This window comes from Gopherus flavomarginatus, chromosome 5 (assembly GCF_025201925.1).
Source record: "Gopherus flavomarginatus isolate rGopFla2 chromosome 5, rGopFla2.mat.asm, whole genome shotgun sequence".
Classification (NCBI taxonomy): domain Eukaryota; kingdom Metazoa; phylum Chordata; order Testudines; family Testudinidae; genus Gopherus; species Gopherus flavomarginatus.
The window spans coordinates 155,190,356-155,210,677 of record NC_066621.1 but is presented as its reverse complement, the minus strand read 5'-3'; the positions used below and the strand labels follow the sequence as shown (position 1 = coordinate 155,210,677).

At 39.0% G+C, this 20,322-nt stretch overlaps 1 protein-coding gene across 1 annotated transcript in view; it reads right to left on the bottom strand.

Annotated features, from left to right (window-relative positions):
- Nucleotides 1-20,322, bottom strand: part of SOS2 (SOS Ras/Rho guanine nucleotide exchange factor 2) — a 96,099-nt gene that overhangs the window by 2,405 nt on the left and 73,372 nt on the right. Inside the window, exons 14-22 of the mRNA XM_050954592.1 lie at nt 14,880-15,099; nt 13,675-13,794; nt 13,141-13,303; nt 10,996-11,113; nt 10,024-10,196; nt 7,886-8,002; nt 3,647-3,908; nt 1,684-1,725; nt 114-223 (exon numbers count right to left, since the gene is read on the bottom strand). Of these exons, the coding sequence (XP_050810549.1) occupies nt 114-223; nt 1,684-1,725; nt 3,647-3,908; nt 7,886-8,002; nt 10,024-10,196; nt 10,996-11,113; nt 13,141-13,303; nt 13,675-13,794; nt 14,880-15,099 (1,325 nt within the window). The remainder of the gene's footprint in view (nt 1-113; nt 224-1,683; nt 1,726-3,646; nt 3,909-7,885; nt 8,003-10,023; nt 10,197-10,995; nt 11,114-13,140; nt 13,304-13,674; nt 13,795-14,879; nt 15,100-20,322) is intronic.

Sequence of the window (20,322 nt, the reverse complement as noted above, 5' to 3'; positions counted from 1 at the left end):
ACACTACATTAGAACACTGTGCACATGTCAAAGACCAATGTTTCATAAAGCTTATCAAATCCACCAACATGTTTACTAACAAGATAATTTAACTAACACACACACACCATCACCTTAGAGTTAGAAGCCTCCTGATCAAACTTTTTGCGTGGAGGAAGTGGAGGAGGAACCAGAGGCTCTTCACTTAGTTTATGTATACTACCACACGAACTGAAGAAAGATTCTAAAGAGAGATAAGGTGAGTTTCAGGTGGTGCACAATACAGTAAAGTGAAACATTCTGAATTTTTTTAGACAAAACTAGAAGCAAACTAACAAACAGATTCTTACAGACACAAGGTGGGTGAAGTTATATCTTTGATTGAACTAATTTCTGTTGGTGAGAGAAGTTGGTCCAAAAAGATATTACCTCACCCACCTTGTGTTTCTAATATCCTGGGACCGACAGGGCTACAACAATGCTGCATAAAACAGATTCTTGGTATTCAGTGGCATCTCTAATTGTTCAGCCCAGCTGAAGGAAGTTACTTTACCAGTCATTTTTGTAATTACACACTGCATTTCACAGACTTCTGTATGAAGTACAATATATACTCATACAGCAGGAATAAGCAATACTGAATGCCTCAATTTGACAGTCTTCCTATGCTCTCTATATTTAGAAGATGAAAAAATGAAGGCCTGATAAGAAAAGCTAGTAGACAATGAAACTTTCATTTGGAAGCTTTTTCATGAGGAAGAATTCATTGTCGTTAACTGGAAGCATGCAGTGGTGTATGTGGTTTTGGCATATGTTTAAATAAAAAACTGGTATGGAAAACCATCTCCTTCTGCCCAAAAAGTGAATACACCTTCACATTTGGAGTTTACAGAGCTACTTATGCAGTTCTGTTGCAATCACACAGTAGAAAAAATGGTAGAGCAGACAAAAATAGTACATAAGACTCCAACTGTTACAACTTCTTTCATCCTCTTTAAAAGTTTCCACCTTTTTTTTCTTTGGAGGGAAAAAAAAAAGGGATATTTAAGAGTTGTTCAGAAAAATATTAAACGTTAGGCATTTAAATAAGAAAACACTGGCTCTTGCTATAGCTTGTTTCTTTCCATTTATGCGCATGATCCAGATCAGTATATTAAGTGGATTTGTTTTCCCAATTTTGTACTGTATTCTACAATTCTGGATTTTAATAAAATCAAATTGCAAATAAGAATGCCTGCTTTTATTCAAGAGGATAGGCACAGGTGGCAGCACTGTTCTCAGTTGTATATCAGATGTACTAAGCATATGAATACAGTGTCAGATCACCACATACGGTACGGAAAGTACCTTCTCTCTCCCTAACAGTAGAGCAAATACTTGCATGAGATTTTAATGCCAACAACCTAATATCTAGTTACTTTATCTGTGCAGTTAGCCAGTCTTTATCAATTGAGCAACAGTGGGAAAAACACTAATGTTATTTGCTAAGTTCAAACCCAAGCAGTCCTTAGATTTTATCCATCATTTTACTGTATGCTCTGCCTAACGTGTGAAACCCTCCCCCTTTTTTTTTTTAAATGAACTGGTCTAACATTTTATACCTTTACTATGAGAGTTTCATTATTCTTAGGCTCTTACGGTACAAAAGTACATTTAGAAAGTGGAAAGAATTTATCGACAAACTGCAGGAGTCAGGGTACTCACTTGACTGCGGCAAATGGACAGGAGCAAAGATGCTATTGTTACCTAATAAAATGAAAAATGGATCAGAAAATAAATTTTGCCACCAAAACAGTGTTCCCCCTTCCCTTCATCTGTTTATAAAACATCCCTGGGGTGCATCTTTAAAATATCTCTGATGTACTATCAAATCTGTTGTTGAAACAAGGCACATTCTACTATATAAATATTTTGAGGCCAAAAGCTTTGGAAGTTATTGTTGAAGAATATATGGCATTTTAAACAGTATTAATAAAAAGTTATAGTTAAGAATATACTGAATACTAGAAACATAGGAAATTACAACTGAATTTTGACACCATCAACCACCCGTGTCATCTTTTACCTAGAGGCTGGAGAGCCCTCACTATTTGCCACATGAAACTCAAGTTTCTTATGTAATCCCCTTTCTGGTGTTTAGTTTTATGGTAATATGTGAACATAACTCTTATCCTTCCATTCCAGCCCATGCAATATGTACTAAGAGGGTATCACAGGGTGGTAGTTGTATCCTTTGGATCCTGGCACCCAAATCTGTCAACAAGCAAACAAGCATGAATGGTCAACTGCCCACTGACAGCGCAACACAGAGCAACCAGATTGAGAGGGGAGAGGAAATACCGAGGGTGGACTTCATTCCAGCACAGATGACAAACACCGAACCTATGCACTACTTAAAAGCCCTACTTTAGCCCTCAAAAAAAGGCTTAAGTGGTGCATACGCCATGTGCTGACCTTCTGTGTAGGAGTTAATTTCACCTGAATGCACTTCACCCTCATCAGGTAGTCATAGGACTGATCTGAATGGGCAAGCAGCATTCTCCCAGAAACAACCACTTTCGTGGCTGTGCTTGGGACAGCTGTTTTAAGAGGGGGGAGGAAAGGGCATAGAGTTTAGGTTCTTTTGTGAACAACATTAGATGTTGACTTCCATTATGTACTTGGTGCATAGCTTCTATAGGCAAGGAGCGCAGCAGAAACACCGTTAGTTCAACAGTGCGGATGAAGTAGGTACCAGCTCTGCTGGCTAAGCCTGTAACTTCCATGAACATTCACATGTCATTTATGGGAGAAAGGGCAAACATGACAGGCCTGTGTTTGGAACAAGTTTCCCAAGCATAACCTCAGCAGCTGGCAACCACCGTATACCATTTCAGGCCTCTCTGAAGCTTTAAGGACCCATCATCCTTTGCCACTCCCAGCAGCAACACTCTGCTGAAAAGGTGCTCATGGGTTTAAACTTTTTAGTGGGTTGCTCTATTTTCTCAATTGTCCCCATCCTTTCTCTTAAGAAAGGCTTCCAATTTATTTCCAAAGCTGCTTTATATTCCATCACTATCAAAATCCAGTACATTACAGTTTCTTCTACAAATGAGACTTGCTTTGGCATTGTAATAAAGATGATATGCCATATTAAATAGCAGAACATTCTTGTTGGTGCCCCTTCTTTCAACACCAGCATCCCTTGTGACACCAGTGCCGCCTCTCTGCCAAACAGTACTAGATACTTGGATATTTCCAAGGAGAAAATCAGTAACACAGAGTCTGGATATGACTTCTGTTATTCACACACTCTCTCTCTCTCTGAACAGAAAGGCAACACCTTTCAGGAATCCCAACATCCTTGCTTGGCTTCCAAGAAGCAACTATGCCTCAAGAATTGACCCTATCAAGCCCAAGGCAAAGAGCAAACTCTCCTGTTACTTGTATAACTCCCTCTATACAGGACCTTGTAAAAACCAAGAACACCATCATGTGCATTTCTTCCAGGACTAAAGGCTTGCAACTAGAAAAAGAACACAGAAAGAAGACTACGTTTAACAGCACCACCTGGTGTCACCTGCCATAGCAAAACATTTTTTAAGGAACAACAAGAGCCTATGCAGAGGTGAGGTGGAATATCAAATGAAAGAACAACCAGTAAATATAAAAGATATTATACACATACCATAAGAACTGTTGAGATCAATATCTAAAAATACACTGCGTTCTGAAGAGGCAGACACTGGTGGAGTAGATGGCGTATTCGGAGAAGTCGGAGCCGATGCTGCTGACTCCTGCTCTGCTTCAGTAATTCTACTGAAACTTATTTTACATGGTTCCCTTTCCAGGGGCGTTGGGTGACCTCGCAAGGTTCCAGAGGTGGAACAATGTCTGCCAGTATTGGGCCTTATTCCAGGAGATTTTAGAGGGTATGTTGTTTTCCTAGGCTAAAGGAAGTAATCATGATTAATATTACTAGTATTTAGTACAGTAAACTAACAGTAAAAATGCCAACCCACTATCTGACATTGGAAAAAATAAACAAAAAAGGAATTGAGTACAACACTCTGAACAAAAATCATAATTTTGTTTAATGGTAAGTAATTTTTATAATGGGCCTAAGTTTATAACAGGTCTGTCACTGTTTATTACAAACTACTCTTTCTGGGGTTTTAATAAAATTGTGAAAATTTGCTCCGCTCAAGAAATCTTCCTTTCAATAAGACCAAAGAATTGTTAGTCTGGAGTTTCAGATGTGTGTCAATCAGGACAAACCATGGGAGTCAGCAAGTGGTGTACCAGGGGAGCTCTTTTGCAGAATGTAGTCAGAAGGAGCCAGAGTACAGGGGCAGTCAAACCACCTCACAGTAAGGGTGACGTGACAATCCTATTGCTTATACTGTAGAATTCACCAGGCCCTTATCCACATGCATAGATCCAAGAGTCAGAATCCCCGGAGACAGGAATCTTTGAATAAGAATAGTTTTTTCTTTATTTTTATATACTCTGGTATCTGATTTAGTCTGTATACAATTCTTATTCGTAAGAGTGACAAGTGCAGCTGATGTGACATTGCAGTAAAAAGAAGCATGAATTAATCTAAATTGCATGAGGTTACTGACTTGTAACTGAAGGTTCTTCAAGATGTCCGTTTCTAGTGTGTCTGAGATCAGAGATTGCTATCAAGTAGTGTCCATTGGTCCGCATCAACACAGATGTTCTCCTTATACTCCAACTGAAGGTATAAGAGGCGGGACGGACAGATGCTTCTTCAATTCCTCTCTTATCACCAAATCAGAAGAATTTGAAGAAGATGGAAAGAAGGGTAGGGTCATGCAATAGAGACAGAGATCCCACATTTCGAAGCATCACCAGTTACAGGTCAGTATACTTTTGTCTTTGAGTGCTGGTCCCTATGTGTATTCCACATGTGAGTGATTGATAAACAGGTAGTTAAACAGGAAGGGTCGGGGATGCAGTAGGTATAGATGGTTGTAATACTGCAGTTCCATCAGCTACATCTGCAGAGGAGGCTTGAACTAATGCATAATGTACAGTGACTATAGATGTTTCATATAGATACACCTCTCAAAGAGATGCCACTGTGGTTGCCTGTGCTCTAGTGGAATGGGCAGTCACCTCATCTGGAGGAGGAATAGAATGATGCAGCTGGAGATTCACTCAGTCTCTGAGCAGATAATGTCCGCCCTCATGACTGTTCTGCTACAGCAACAAATAAGGCTGATGATTTTCTAATCAATTTCATCCTTTGCAGGTAGAACACCAGCGCTCATCTGATGTCCAGAGAGTGAAGTCTTCTCTCCTCACTGGAAGCATAAGCTCTGGGGAACAAATACCAGTAAGTGGATAGGTTGAGTTATGTGAAACTCAAATTACTTTTGGGACAAATTTTGGGTGAAGGCAAAGGAAAATGAAGTGTCCTACTGGAGGATGGAAGGCACTGATTGCTGCTAGATGAACTGCAGGGGAACTAATGAAAAGCCCTGAAGTTTTCAGGGACAGGATAACCCTGACGTTTTGGACTATCTGCAGATTCTGGAGGACCGATTACATTGCGCCCAGGAAGAGAAACTTCCATTTAGCCAAATAACACGTTCTGCTGTACTCTTTCCTTCTTTGGTTGAGAATAAACAATGATCTCCAAGCATGAATATTCTAGATCTGATGCTCATCCAAATACCAGGCTGTAAGGTGAAGGGGCCATGGGTTGGGATACTTGTTGCTGTTCCAAGGTAGTAGATACGTGAAGAGTTGGATGCTGATGAGAGGATAGGTTGACAGTCACAGAAGGCCCAGAAACAAGAAATGTCCAGAGCCTCCAAACTCCTCCGAAGAGAGTGCCAGTTCTTGTTCAAATAGCAGAGCTATTGGAACCAGTGGGTGAAAGCTCCTACCTATGGACTGAGGAGGGGAATGTTCCCATCTCCTCGAGGTAGTTTCCTCCTATGTTCACATTTTTCATGTTCAAAAAAGAACAGACTATGAATAAGAAAAAGTGAAGATATCCTCCCATGAAGTGTAAGTTTAGGTTCATCCTGAGTCTGGGGCAATCCAGTAACTGGGACCAATGAATCCAGAGCAACCACAGTCGTCATGAGCAGCAGGTCGGGGACAGGTCGGTAGCACCAAAGCGTCTACTTAGGAGCTCTTAAATGGGGTTGGTGGGTGCCAATCCTTATGAATTGGCATTGATGTCAGTACCAGCAGATCTTCTCTCTTCTGTGCTTTGCCCTCATGATCAGAAAGTTTAAGTGAGCTTAAATCTTTAAGAACTGTGTGTGCGGACACACTGGGCTTGGACAGAGACAGGGAGGGATCCCTTCTCTCAGAAAAAGACCTGGAAGAAAATCTGTCCTTATGCTTAGCATGCCCTTGACTCTGACGAAAAGTCCTGTATGGCGACTCCTTGGGCTCAGCAGTTCTGGCTCTCTCTCCTGGGCTTGTGCTTGTTGGGACACTGCTCATTGGTTGAGGCCAATGTACAGGTGGGTCTCCCGGGCCTGGATCAGACGGAGGTCTCATAACATCTTACAGAAAAGGCTCTGAGACAGAGCTCTCATGTCTCATGGTTTTGAAGGAAAATGAGCAAGAAACACTGCATTTAGCTGAGACATGTGCCTCTCCCATATAATAGAGGCAGTGTTGGTGCTCACAGAGAAGGAGTGGGAGCCGAGGGGGGGGTAATAAGGGCTGCGGGGGAGATGCAGCTCTTAAACTCAGGACTCTGGGCATAATCTTTGTCCATGGGAAGAGACTCCCTGAGGTGAGGAGAAAGTATTTTATCATCAAATACACCAAGATTAAAACTCTAACTACACTAAAATACCAAAAGCTATTTATAATATATTTACAGCTTTGAAGAAGAAAGAAGCATGAAGGAAATCTATGGACAATGAGGATTCATACTCAGGCCAGGTGACGGTAAGAAGGAACTGGAGTGGTGGCAGTCTGCACTGCTTCTTACATCCTCATCTGGAGCACAAGGAGAACAACTGAGCAAAACTCTCCAATCTCAGGCACGTGGTGCACATGCGTATACACATGTGGAATACCTACAGGCACCATGTTTTTAAGGAGGCGTTACTTCAGCAGCACTTCATCTGATTCTCTTGGTAGGGGAGGAGTATAACCTTAATCACCGTTAAGACACAAAAACTGTTAACTGCTTTATGGTTCTCTTACCCCAAGAATAAGAAAAAGGCACTCCTGACTTGCCAAGAATTACAGCAAAGATAATGACATAATAGTAAGTTTTCTATGAGGCAAAATATCCAGAAAATCACATTATGCTTCAGCAGTTATTTCAAAAGTAAAACGTTAATTAAAATGACAAACTAATCAACACTATCTGGCTTCACAAGCAGATTGTACCTCATTTAAAATTTTGTAGCATATTTCAGTTCAGCACTGAAGTGAAGAGAATTTCCATTTAGCTCTGAAAGTGAAATTTATTTTTGAAAATATTCCTCTGAATGTCAGAGAAAAATACCAATTAACATTTATTTCAAAATGCTTTTACAAAGGTCTCTCCCTTTTATTTTATGCAGATTTTTCCACATTTTGAAATTAAAAGCATTTCACAATGCTATCAAGCCATTTTACAGGTTCTAAAGAGAAGAACTACACTGCATAAAATCAAACTTTTTAAGCTATTCTTTCCAACATATTATTGTAAAACACAATTTGCCTATAACGCCAAAAGAGGTGTATTTTTAGGAACTAAAATAATCTCAAACTAAAAAACCAACAGTTTTGGAATAAAACGTCTTGTGACAAAAACTCAAGAAACATCTATAATTTCAAAGGAAGTAAATACACATTATTAATAGTAATATTCATATTAATTTATTAAAGTATGAGTGGATTTAAAATACTTAAAAACAAATGACAAGAAAAAGCTTACAAATCTAGGCGGCTGCTTGCAGTTTCGAGGTTCAATTTCTAATGATTTGTTGAACAAGTAGTCTGTAAACTCTTTTTCTGGTGCATTTCCCATAGGATTGAGATTTTCAAAGAACCGCTAAAATGAGGTAAACAAGTTTAAATAAATAATTTTATATGCTCTTAACAACATATGCATATATAGAAAATACAAAACTGTTCAATGAAATCTGAACATTTCACTGACTACATGCAGCTTTTATACTACTGTTAATTCATTCCTGGAAAAATACAGCAACAAGTCCTGATGCAAATGACAGTAAAAAAACATACAAGTTAATAGTAATAAGGCTTGAAAGGATTAGATTTTTACCAGTAAATGTCAATTTCAGCGTACACACACAAACCAACAAAAAAAATTCTCATTGATGATAATCAAAATTTACGGACAGGCAGAGTAAGAAAAATGCTGCTTGAAAACTTAAGAGTTTGATTTAAGGATATTTATTTTGTATATTTTGACATGTAATATTGACAATTTGTTTTAAGGGTTATAAACCTTAACTTTTTGAATCTCAGCAGCTACTACATAATTTTTGTCTGATCTGACCTATTCTGACACTCCACCCATATTTTCCTGCAACTGTGAAAATTTAAATAGATAAAAATCTAAAAAATGCTTAAAATGAACATCAGTATTATCTGTCAAAATTATAAAAATTGAATTCTGCTTAGTCTAATGATAATGTAAAATTTACTGACTAAAGGAATTATTTTAAATCACATGAACAGAGCTATTTTAAATTAACAATAATCTGTAAAATGCTTTGTAGTTATGTAGATGATTTACCAAGTATCTCAACGCAGTCACCAAGATCTTCCAGTTCCTTCGTTTTCAAACATTCTATTTTTACCAACATCAATACTTATAACCTATAACTTACGATTACTATATTTGTCATCTTGATTTGTTTTCAAAATATTCCAATGCTCCTCTTCATAATTTTAAAATTATATCACTTAACCCTTTTCCAGAACTGTTCTCAATAATGAACAGCACAATACAAAGAATGCTGTCACTCAGCTACAGTTTTCAGAGTGACCAGAACTGTACACATTATTTCAGGTGAGAGCATAGCGTAGATTTAAAGAATGGCATTTTGATATTTTCAGTACTGTTCTCATTCTTTATGCAGCCTAACATTGTGTTGCTTCTTTGACTGGTGCTGTAAACTGAGCAGACATTTATTGAATTGTCCACAAAACAGCCCAGGAGGTTACAATTAATTAACTGAGTGATTACAGTTACTGAACAACCCATCACTGAGTATACGTAGTTTAAATAAGTCCTTCCAACGAGCATTCCCTTACATTTGCCAACAATAATTTAATCTGGCATCACGTGGCCAATTCATCTTGCTTTAAGTCTTCCTGGAGTTCTTCAATATTCTCGAGTGTGAGGCTAATCTAATTCTGTGTCATCTGCAAATTGTGCCACTTAACTGTTCATCCCCTTTACAGTTCATTAATATATTAAACACTGGTCGTAGTAAAGAACCTAGAGAAAACCACTGTTAACCTTTTGCCACGTTGAAAGATGACCATTTATTCCTACTCATTGTTTTTTTTCATTTACTTTCAAATCCGTAACTGCTTGCCCTATGACTATTTAACTTCCTTAGTAGCCTCTTGTCAGAAACCTTGTCAAAGGAGTTTGGGATTAATTGGATACATACAAAGGATTCTAACATATCAGAGCAGCAAACTTTCTTCACAGAAACTGTTAGTTTCTCATCATATATTCATGTTGTTTTATAACTTTTCTTCCTCTTGCTCTAATCCTATTCACTCCGCTCCAGCTAGTGAAGTACCGTATAGCAATAGCAAAAATAAGAAGTGTCTGCTGTATAGTAGTGAGCAGATGAGATATATGTGATGAACTATATATTAAGGATTTAGAATTAATATATGCTTTCATGCACACACTTTTCTTTACCAATGATGGTTATTGCACTATTAAGGCAGTCATCCCCACATCTACTAGTACCCTAGCAAGAATATCAGTAGAGTATCTGCCACAAGTTTTTTTTATCATATGTACACACATACATGCACACACATACATAAAGTATACACCTATTGTATTTGTTCTTTGATTACCCGTATTTCTGGTTCTATCCGTAAACAGTAAGGTTGGTTTTGATACTGCTGAATTTCGCCTGTAATTTCAGCCACTTTTCTCCTCTTACTGAAGTTGATTAACTCTTTCCCTTGTCTTTTAAGAAAGTCTGGATTCCCTTCTTCTGTCTTCAGAATATTTGTTAGATAGATTCCTAATATATATATATAAAAAAAGAATTTTGATTTTCACATTTCACCCCAACTCGTTTTCATTTTTTCTGATAAATGCCAGCAAAGAAATCCTCAGCATAAAAAGAGAGCAAATCATTTCTTTCAATGCACCAATACTGAATTAATCAGAAAGAGCAAATGAGCTATGCATTCTCTCTGAAAACTAAATATATTATAGAGGGAACAAGTTTTATCTGCTTATACTGAGGTCATGGTCAGGAGGTCACATTCCAACAAGACTCCTCAGCATGCTTAGGTCATCCAGAAAGGAACAGTGTCCAAAATGTGAGATAAAGTTAAAGTTTAAGAGAAACCCTATTTTATTTTCATTGGAATTTAAGTCTGCATACAACAGCAATATCCATGGACTTTCTAAAACTGGAAGAAAACCAAATTTATAGAAAATACATTGCAAAGGAATACTAAAGCTTCTAAGGCAAATAACTAGCCAAAAGAGCAGTAATCTCAGCCTCTACAAAATTGTTTTTGAAAACGCAAGAATTTTACTGTATCAAGAGAACAAAAACATGTAGTATTTACACAATATGCAAACACTGTGTAACAGAGGTTACTGAATTTAACTATTCACAAACACTAATGTTAAAAATCTAATAAATCAGAAATTATGCATAACACAAGGGCAATTCTTCAGAGTACAGAATGTAAAACCTTAAAAAAAAAAAACTCAGTGCATTTTCAGCATCTTAATTTGTAGCTCATTTTAATGTTAAAAGAAAGCCAATAGAAGAAACTTATCTCCAACCCTGTAGTACAACTTACCAAAGAAAGGCACGCAGGGTGGGTTGATTGACTTGAGTTTAGCTAGGTATTTCTTAAAGTGATCTTGACTTAGTTCTACTGCTTCATCCAAAACTTTCTTTTTTCTCTCCTGTAAGGCCTAATTTATTGAAGAGAAAACAAAGCAACAATGTGTCTTTTGCATGGTTTGGTTAGTGAAAATAAGGTACCTTCATACTTATATTATCTATCTATAAATTAACAAAACCCCCTTGTTTCTCACAATATTTGAATTTAAGTGGGTTTTAAAATAGTTTTCAGTATACTACTACATCAACTGTCCCTGACTCTATGGCTTAAAACTTGCCGATGAAACTCCCGGTGTAGATGCAGAAATGCTGAAAAAAGGGGGCTCCTGCCAACATAGCTAATGTGTCTACCGGCAAAAAAAATTGTCAGCATATGTTGCTTCTGTACCAGGGGACTTCACCAGCATAAGCTCTGTAGTGTGGACAGAGCCCTAAGATGCATCACATGGAAATGTCAAACTACTGTAAATACAGATGATTATTTTTACTTTAATCAATTTACAAAAATAATCCCAACTGTTTTAAGTATGATTTATTTCAAATCTAAACAAATCAAACTTAGTTATCAGCATCTAGCACTGATACTAGTAAAAATATTTTTCTCCATACAACACAAACTCCATCCTTCTGTGCAAAACTGTCTTCTGAACTTCAGCAGTCTACTTCAGTGGAATTTATTAGTTTACTGCACACTCATTTTCAGTGAAAAAGTAACCAATTTACACTTTCTTCCTAAACTCACCAATGTTCCCCAATGTTTAAACTTCTTTCCCCAGAATCTGCTAAAACTGGCCTCAGATTCTTTTACACTCACTCTGACCAAGATACAGGCAAGCATCCCCATTTGGGAAAGCAAAGCTTAAAAAAAAATTCCTTGATAACAATGTTCTTAAGCATGTGCTTAAGTTCTTTCCTGAGCATTAAACTCTCTGTAAATGTCCAAACCTATGCATGGATCTTCTTCGGTCAGCGAAAGAAGAAAGGGGTCACTTGCATCTCTCACAGTTTCTCTTCCCTGACCCCTAGCTAGAATTCTGCAGCTCCCAGATTAGAGTTCAAGGTGCAGTAAAAGTTTTTAACTGGTATGCCAGGAAAACAGGGGGTGCCAGTTAACTCAGAGGGAGGGCTTTGGAGTACAGGGGGATGAGGGGTGGAGTGTGGGGCAGGGGTGTGGTAGGGGCTGCGGGGCACAGGCTCTGGGAGGGGGTTTGAGGCAGGGGCTTGTGGTGTGGGAGGGGGCTTGTGGTGCCGGATGGGGGGGTGGGAAGGGGCGTGCTCATCTCCAGCGGCTCCCCATCCCCGCTGCTTCTGGCGGAGATGCGGCCAGGCGGATCTGCAAGCACACACTGCCTCTGTCTAACAGGTGCCGCTCCTCACAGCTCCCATTGGCCATGGTTCCTGAGCTCCCAGCAGGAGGCAGCAGAGGAAACCCGAGCTCCCTGCCACCTGGGACAGTGTGGGAACCCCCCAGCTCCTAGTGGGCGGCGGCGACAAACCCCCAGCTTCCTGCGATTGGGGGTAGCGCTGCGGGGGAACCCCGAGCTCCCAGTGGAAGGCAGCGGGAGTGGCAGGGACCCCCTGAGCTCCCTGCTGCTGTGGCAGCTCCTGGTCCCCTTGGGTGGCAGGGAACCCCGAGCTCCCAGCTCCCGCAGGCAGCGAGGATTGACTAGTCCCTGCAGCTGCCCTGCTTGAAGTAGTATAGGGAGCCGCAGATCCCCATTCTGTCAGGGATATTTTTAATAAAAGTTAGGTACAGGTCACGGCCTCTGTGAATTTTTCTGTTTTGCCCATGACCTGTCCATGACCTTTAGTAAAAGTATCCATGACAAAATCTTAGCCTTAGTCATGACATTCAATCATTACCATGCTGGATTTGAGCTGTCAAACTACAGGTGAAAGACTCCAGATGTCATTACAAATACCCTGTGGCACCCAGGACCCTTAGAATGCTACTTTATATAACATTCCTCATGAGTATTTCACATTACACTTATAAAGTAACTGTAAAATAACAGTGTTTATTCAAAAAATGGTATATGATTTGTTTTTCTTGATAGTTTCTTAAGAAGGATGCACAAGTCACTCAGAAGAGACTTACCTCAAATGTATGATCTAGTCTGTACACTGACACAGAATTCATCGCACTGACTATCTCCAACACACCATTGAAATTATTCAACTCTTGAAAAACCTGCAGAATTTCGATTATCCTACTTAACACAGCCACTCGCTCCTCAAAATTCTCTGTTTCCACAATGCACCTAGTCATGAAATATGGTATTAGGAAATGCTGGAATTAGGAAATTCGCTTTGCTACACACTGAAATCTAGTGTTTAGTCACCACAGAGAACAGGAGATCAAAATAAAGACCATTACCCTAAGCTTCCCAGTGTTTTCACTGAAATAAGCAGTTTAAAACTTAAAAGGAGTATGTTGCCTTGCAGATTTTTGGTTATGTCCTGTACTGTGCCAAGTACAAAATCAATGCTTAACTAAGGTAATGATTACTGAAATACACAACTATTTTATAATTCAAAATAAAGGAATCTCCTTTAAACTGTAAGAAAATCTGAGCGATCCTTGAACTTCAGCTTGATTCCATGTCAATACGTTAACATCCCCAGTTCTTACTTTTCAAACCAAAGAGTAAGATTTGTAGTGTGCCGAATCATTTTCAATAGATTTGGGGAGTTAATTTCCTTATCTTCTTTAGTCCACACACTCCCAACAAGTTCAGATGGCTGCACTGCCCTATTGAAAGAAAATGTTAAGTATGAGGCAAGGAATGTTTAATACTTAATATTCATATGTTCCATGTTTGCGGTAGAAGACTTATTACATATTTCTTCCCCTTACTTGTTACTTGACATGTGGTACAGATTATTCAATATAATCCATCATGGAACAGTCATTCAAAATAATCACTGGACTGGTATTTCAACATGGACACTAATGGACTCTGGAAAATGCCTGTCTCTGTTAAAAGAACATCAGTGGTGTATTTTCAGATTAAAAAATTTCTAAGGACTCAATTTTGCCTTCTGAAGGAAGAAATAAGCATCCTGAACAAAGAAAGCTTCTCATTGTCTAATGAGTAAACACGAGTAATGTGTTGCTGAAATGGGGATCGACAAACCCTGTTAAAGCCTGATGTGCAAAAAGAAATATTTTATTAGAAGTCCTTCTGCCATTGTAGCATGCAACTCTCAAAAATCCGTTTAAATACCTTAGTTTTTATGAGAGCCCCTAGAGAATAAAGTTCTTTTTAGGATGCTACAAGCATTTTTTATAAGATATCCCCAAATTTTTATTTTGAAAATTCACATATTATGTTTGAATGTTGTCTACTCACTGCAGCATTTTAGTGTCCTAATTATTTACTGTACAAGTTTGGTTATGTTGACACCAGCCTAATACGTTGATGGATAAACACTCTGGTATAGGACAGAAGGTGAGCAAACCTTATGATTTGCAAAGTAAAAGAGAAGAATATACTTCAGGTTGATTCTACAAAATTAAAGATTTTTTACTTGCTAAAGCTGAATGCAATTTGATTAACTCAATATTTCAATTACAAATGAAATCCAAATACAGGGTAGGTATTAAAAGTGTTTGCAGAGATCATCGTTTCCCATGTAAAGTGGGATTACATATGGCAACCAGCCCTTTTTTTATTTTTACAAATAAAAGCAACATACTTTTAGATTTCCATATTAATCCTGCCAGTTTTCTCCTGTCAGAAAAGGAAATTCATGCTTCTGACTAGTGCAAATAGTGTGACTTATGGAGCCAACAAAAAGCTACCAAAGGAACACACACATTTTTTGAACAACTACCTGTAGAGATCAGATTCTAGAAGTGTTAGCTGACGAGCAATTTCTATTGGATGTAGTGTCATGAGGTCCATCTCAAACTGTCCAAGGTGGCAAATGTGCCATTCAATTGGGGGAGGTTGGCTCTCAAAGGTAATGTTATGACTAATTCCATTTGCTTGAGCTTGTTTTTTTCTCTTGATAATCTTAGCAATGGATTCTACCCACTTCTTCATGGATTTGCCTGTAAAAAAACATAGATCATTAGTATGAACGTTTTTAAACAGCTTTTTCAAATGATACTTTTGTTGATGTACACTTCTGCTTGTTAACTAGTAGAATGATATGAAATAAGGTTAGCATTCAGTACTTAAGGAAAAGATTAACAACTTTGTATACATTTTATAGAATGAGATAGAAAAATTCAAGTTCATAGGCCAAATTATTTTCTTTAACAAACACAATTTGTGCACCCACCATAGGTTATATTTGTGTATGCAAATCAGGAAATTGCATGTGCAAAGAAGTTAGGCATGCAGTTACCTATTTCCATATGCAAACACAGGCACAAAGAGTGCATATTTTTGGATGCACCTGTTTTGTACTTAACTTTGATAGTCTGGCCCTATTTGTTCAAGTTTACAGTTTTTAGCTGTGTGATGACTTTACAATATCTTGTGTTAGTTCATTAGAGAGACATGGTGGGTGAGGTAAAACCTTTTATTGGGTCAACTTCTGCTGGTGACAGAGAATCATGAGCTACACAGAGCTCTTCTTCAGGTCTGGGAAAGGTACTCAGGTCTGGTCTACACTAGGAAATTAGGTTGGTATAACCAGAGTGTGAAAAATCCAGATTCCTGAGCAACACAGTTAAACTGGCCTAATTTCCTAATGTAGAGAGCCCTACCACCTCTTGGAGAGGTGGATTACCTATGCCAATGGGAGAATCCCTCCTGTTGGTAGCATCTTCACTGAACTGTTACAGAGGTGTCACTGCAGTGTTTTAAGTATAGACAGACTCTCAGAGCAGGTCTACACTATGGGGGAAAGTCAATCAAAGCCACGCAATTTGAGTTACATTAGTAGTGTAACTCAACTCGATGCGGCTTAGATCTACTTACCGCGGGTGCCACACTACGCTATGTCAACAGGAGATGCTCTCCTGTCAGCTCCCCTTACTCTTCTCATTCCGGGGGAGTACTGGAGTCAATGGCAGAATGATCTGTGGTTGATTTGGCAGGTCTTTACTAGATCTGCTAAATCGACCCCCAGCAGATCGATCGCCGCAGGGTTGATGCACTGGTAAGTGGAGACAAGCCCTCAGACTCACAGCTAAATACAAGACTGTTTAGCATAAGTAGTTAACACCTATTATAAGAGACCACTCAAGGTGAAGTGGCCTGTTAACAACTCTGCAGCATAAAGACTTGAAAAAATAAACATTTATAAATGTTTACTTTTGAACACTAAGATTTTTATGTACTGTACATTTATTAAACACACAGTGAGTCTTTAGACCAGGGATTTCAAACCAAAATCCTTTCAAGAAACTGGTCAAAAGTAGTCTGTATTTAATCAGGAAAATCTTATACAGTGACTGTCAATCCAACAGGGGATCAACAACTGTTTTTTAAATTTGTAACTCAAAATTGTACTACAGGATGGTTAATTTGGTAACCTAAAAGTGACATCCAGCATTGCCAAAGAGTCATCTAGATTCAGTTGACATCAATGTTACTCTCCAAGTGGACTGCAAAGGGAGTTTGCTCATGTCTTTAGGGCAGTGGTTCTCAACCATGGGTACACATAAACCTGGGGGTTTGCAGAGGTCTTCCAGGGGATACTTCAACTCATCTAGATATTTGCCTAGTTTTACAACAGGTTACATAAAAAGCACTAGAAAAGTCAGTACAAACTAGGGCTGTTGATTAACTGCAGTTAACTCACACGATTAACTCAAAAAAATTAAAAGCGATTAATGGCAGTTTTAATTGCACTGGTAAACAACAGAATAGCAATTGAAATTTATTAAGTATTTTTGCATGCTTTTCTACCTTTTCAAATATATTGATTTCTATTACAACACAGTATACAAAGTAGACAATGCTCACTATATATTGTTATTTTATTACAAATATTTACACTGTAAAACTGGCTAACAAAAGAAATAGTATTTTTCAATTCATCTCATACAAGTAGCATAGTGCAATCTCTTTATCGTGAAAGTGCAACTTACAAATGCAGATTTTTTTGTTATATAACTGCACTCAATAACAAAACAATGTAAAACTTTAGAGCCCACAGGTCCACTCAGTACTACATGTTGTTCAGCCAATCACTCAAACAAGTTTGTTTACATTTACAGGAGATAATACTGCCCACTTCTTATTTAGAATGTCACCTGAAAGTGAGAACAGACATTCGCATGGCACTTTTGTAGCCAGCATTACAAGGTCTTTACATGCCAGATATGCTAAACATTCGTATGCCCCTTTATGCTTCGGCCACCATTCCAGAGGACATGCTTCCATGCTGATGATGCTTGTTTAAAAAAAAAATGCATTAATTAAATTTGTGACTGAACTCCTTAGGGGAGAATTGTATGTCTCCTACTCTGTTTTACCTGCATTCTGCCATGTATTTCACACTATAGCAGTCTTGGATGATGACCCAGCACATGTTCATTTTAAGAACACTTTCATGGCAGATTTGACAAAACACAAAGCAGGTACCAGTGTGAGATTTCTAAAGGTGGCTACAGCACTCAACCCAAGGTTTAAGAATCTGAAGTGTCTTCCAAAATCTGAGAGGGACACGGTGTGGAGAATGCTTTCAGAGGTCTTAAAAGAGCAACATTCTGATGCGAAAATTACAGAATCTGAACCACCAAAAAAGAAAATCAACCTTCGGCTGGTGGCATCTGACTGACTCAGATGATGAAAATGAACATGACTTGGTACGCACTGCTTTGGATTGTTAGGGAGCAGAACCCATCATCAGCATGGATGCATGTCCTTTTGAATGGTGGTTGAAGTATGAGGGGACAGATGAATCTTTAGTGCATTTGGCACGAAAACATCTTGCGACGCTGGTTACAATAGTGCCATGCGAATGCCTGTTCTCACTTTCAGGTGACATTGTAAACAAGAAGCGGGCAGCATTATCTCCTGCAGATGTAAACAAACTTGTTAGTCTCAGCGATTGGCTGAACAAGAAGTAGGACTGAGTGGACTTATAGGCTCTAAAGTTTTACATTGTTTTATTTTTGAATGCAGGGTTTTTGGTACATAGTTCTACATTTGTAAGTTCATCTTTAATGATAAAGAGATTGCACTACTGTACTTGTATTAGGTGAATTAAAAAAAATACTATTTCTTGGTTTTTTACAGTGAAAATATTTGTAATAAAAAATATAAAGTGAGCCCTGTACACTTTGGATCTGTATTGTAAGTGAATCAATATGTTTGAAAATGTAAAAAAATCCAAAACTATTTAAATAAATGGTATTCTATTATTGTTTAACAGAGCAGTTAATCATGCAATTAATTGCGATTATTTTTTTAAATGCTTGACAGCCCTAGTACAAACTAAAATTTCATACAAATTTCATACTTGTTTATACTGCTCTATATACGATATACTGAAATGTAAATACAACATTTATATTTCAATCAATTTATTTCCTAAATATATGGTAACAATGAGAAAGTAAGCAATTGTTCAGTACTAGTGTGCTGTGACACTTTTGTATTTTCATGTCTGATTTTGTAAGCAAGTAGTTTTTAAATGAAGTGAAACTTGGGGGTACACAAGACAAATCAGACTCCTGAAAGAGGTACAATAGTCTGGAAAGGTTGAAGGCCACTGCTTTAGGGAATGTTATCACACTGTTCAACTATAAGTAAGGTTATATTTTAGTCACGGGTATTTTTAGTAAGTCATGGACAGGTCATGGGCAGTAAAGAAAAATTCACAGCTCATGACCTGTCCATGACTTGTACTATATACCCCTGACTAAATCTTGGGCATTCTGGGGGGTGGGAGGGCGGCCCAGGGGTGGGGAGAGAGGAGGTTGGTGGCGCGCAGCCTGGGACCCCCACTGCTGCTGGGGTGTATGTGTTTGACGGGGCTGGCAGGCTCCCTACCTGGCTCTGTGCGGAGACATGTCCCTCAGCTTCTAGGTGGAAGCACAGCCAGGGGCTCTACATGCTGCCTCTGCCTCGAGCTGTGGTTCTGCAGCTCCAGTTGGCCAGGAACCACGGCCAATGAGTGCTGTGGGGGCAAAGCCTGTGAGCGGAGGCAGCACACGGAGCCGCCTGGCCACACCTCCACCTAAGAGTCAAGGGAGGGATGTCACCACTTCCGGGGAGTCCCTCAAGGTTAGCACTAGCTGGAGTCCTCACCCGCTCCCGTGCCTCAACCCCCTTCCCCAGCCCTGAGCACCCTTCCACAGCCAAACTTCTGCTGCTGCAGGGAGGCATGGTGAACCGAGACTGCCCCAGCAGCAGCCAGTGCGGCTGTCCCAGAGGCTGCCTGAACTGCTCAGGCAGCCCCTGGCCCAGTCACATCGGCTGCTGCAGAAGTCATGGAGTTCCCAGAAAGTCATGGCATCCATGACCTTAGTGACAGACTTGCAACCTTAACTACAAGACCTAAGGAAGTAACAGTAATTGAAGCTAAAAGGTTTTTATTGTTCAGCTCTCCTCTTCTGGAAGAGTAATGGTTGTGCAGGGTCTTCACGACAAGGATGGTAAAATGGGAAGGGATCAGTGTTCCTGCAGGGAAGAAATTTTTCTTCTCACTGAGGAAAAATTTTCTCTAGGGACTTAAAATTGGGAAGAGGCAGAATTCAATTAAAAATATTTAGATTATACTGGTTTATTTTTTTTACACTTTTTTTTATTTAAATTATCACCACTGTGCAAAATTCTGGGTGTTGATTATTTTTCCGATTTTTATCAATTCAAATGTTTACAGTTTCAGGAAATTATGGGGGAGTCAGACAAGTGATCACAGTAGACACAGATTCAAAGAGTTTGTTTTATAACCATTAAAACACAAACTGTCGATATCATGTCAAAGTGAAGTTCTGGAACAGCCTTCCAAGGGGAGTAGTGGGGGCAAAAGACATATCTGGCTTCAAGAAGGAAGGAAGGCTGAAAGAATCGGGTTTATTTAGTTTGGAAAAGAGAAGACTGAGAGGGGACATGATAGCAGTTTTCAGGTATTTAAAAGGGTGTCACCAGGAGGAGGGAGAAAACTTGTTCACCTTAGCCTTTAACGATAGAACAAGAAGCAATGGGCTTAAACTGCAGCAAGGGAGATTTAGGTTGGACATTAGGAAAAAGTTCCTAACTGTCAGGGTAGTTAAACACTGGAATAAATTGCCTAGGGAGGTTGTGGAATCTCCATCTCTGGAGATATTTAAGAGTAGGTTAGATAAATGTTTATCAGGGAGGGTCTAGAC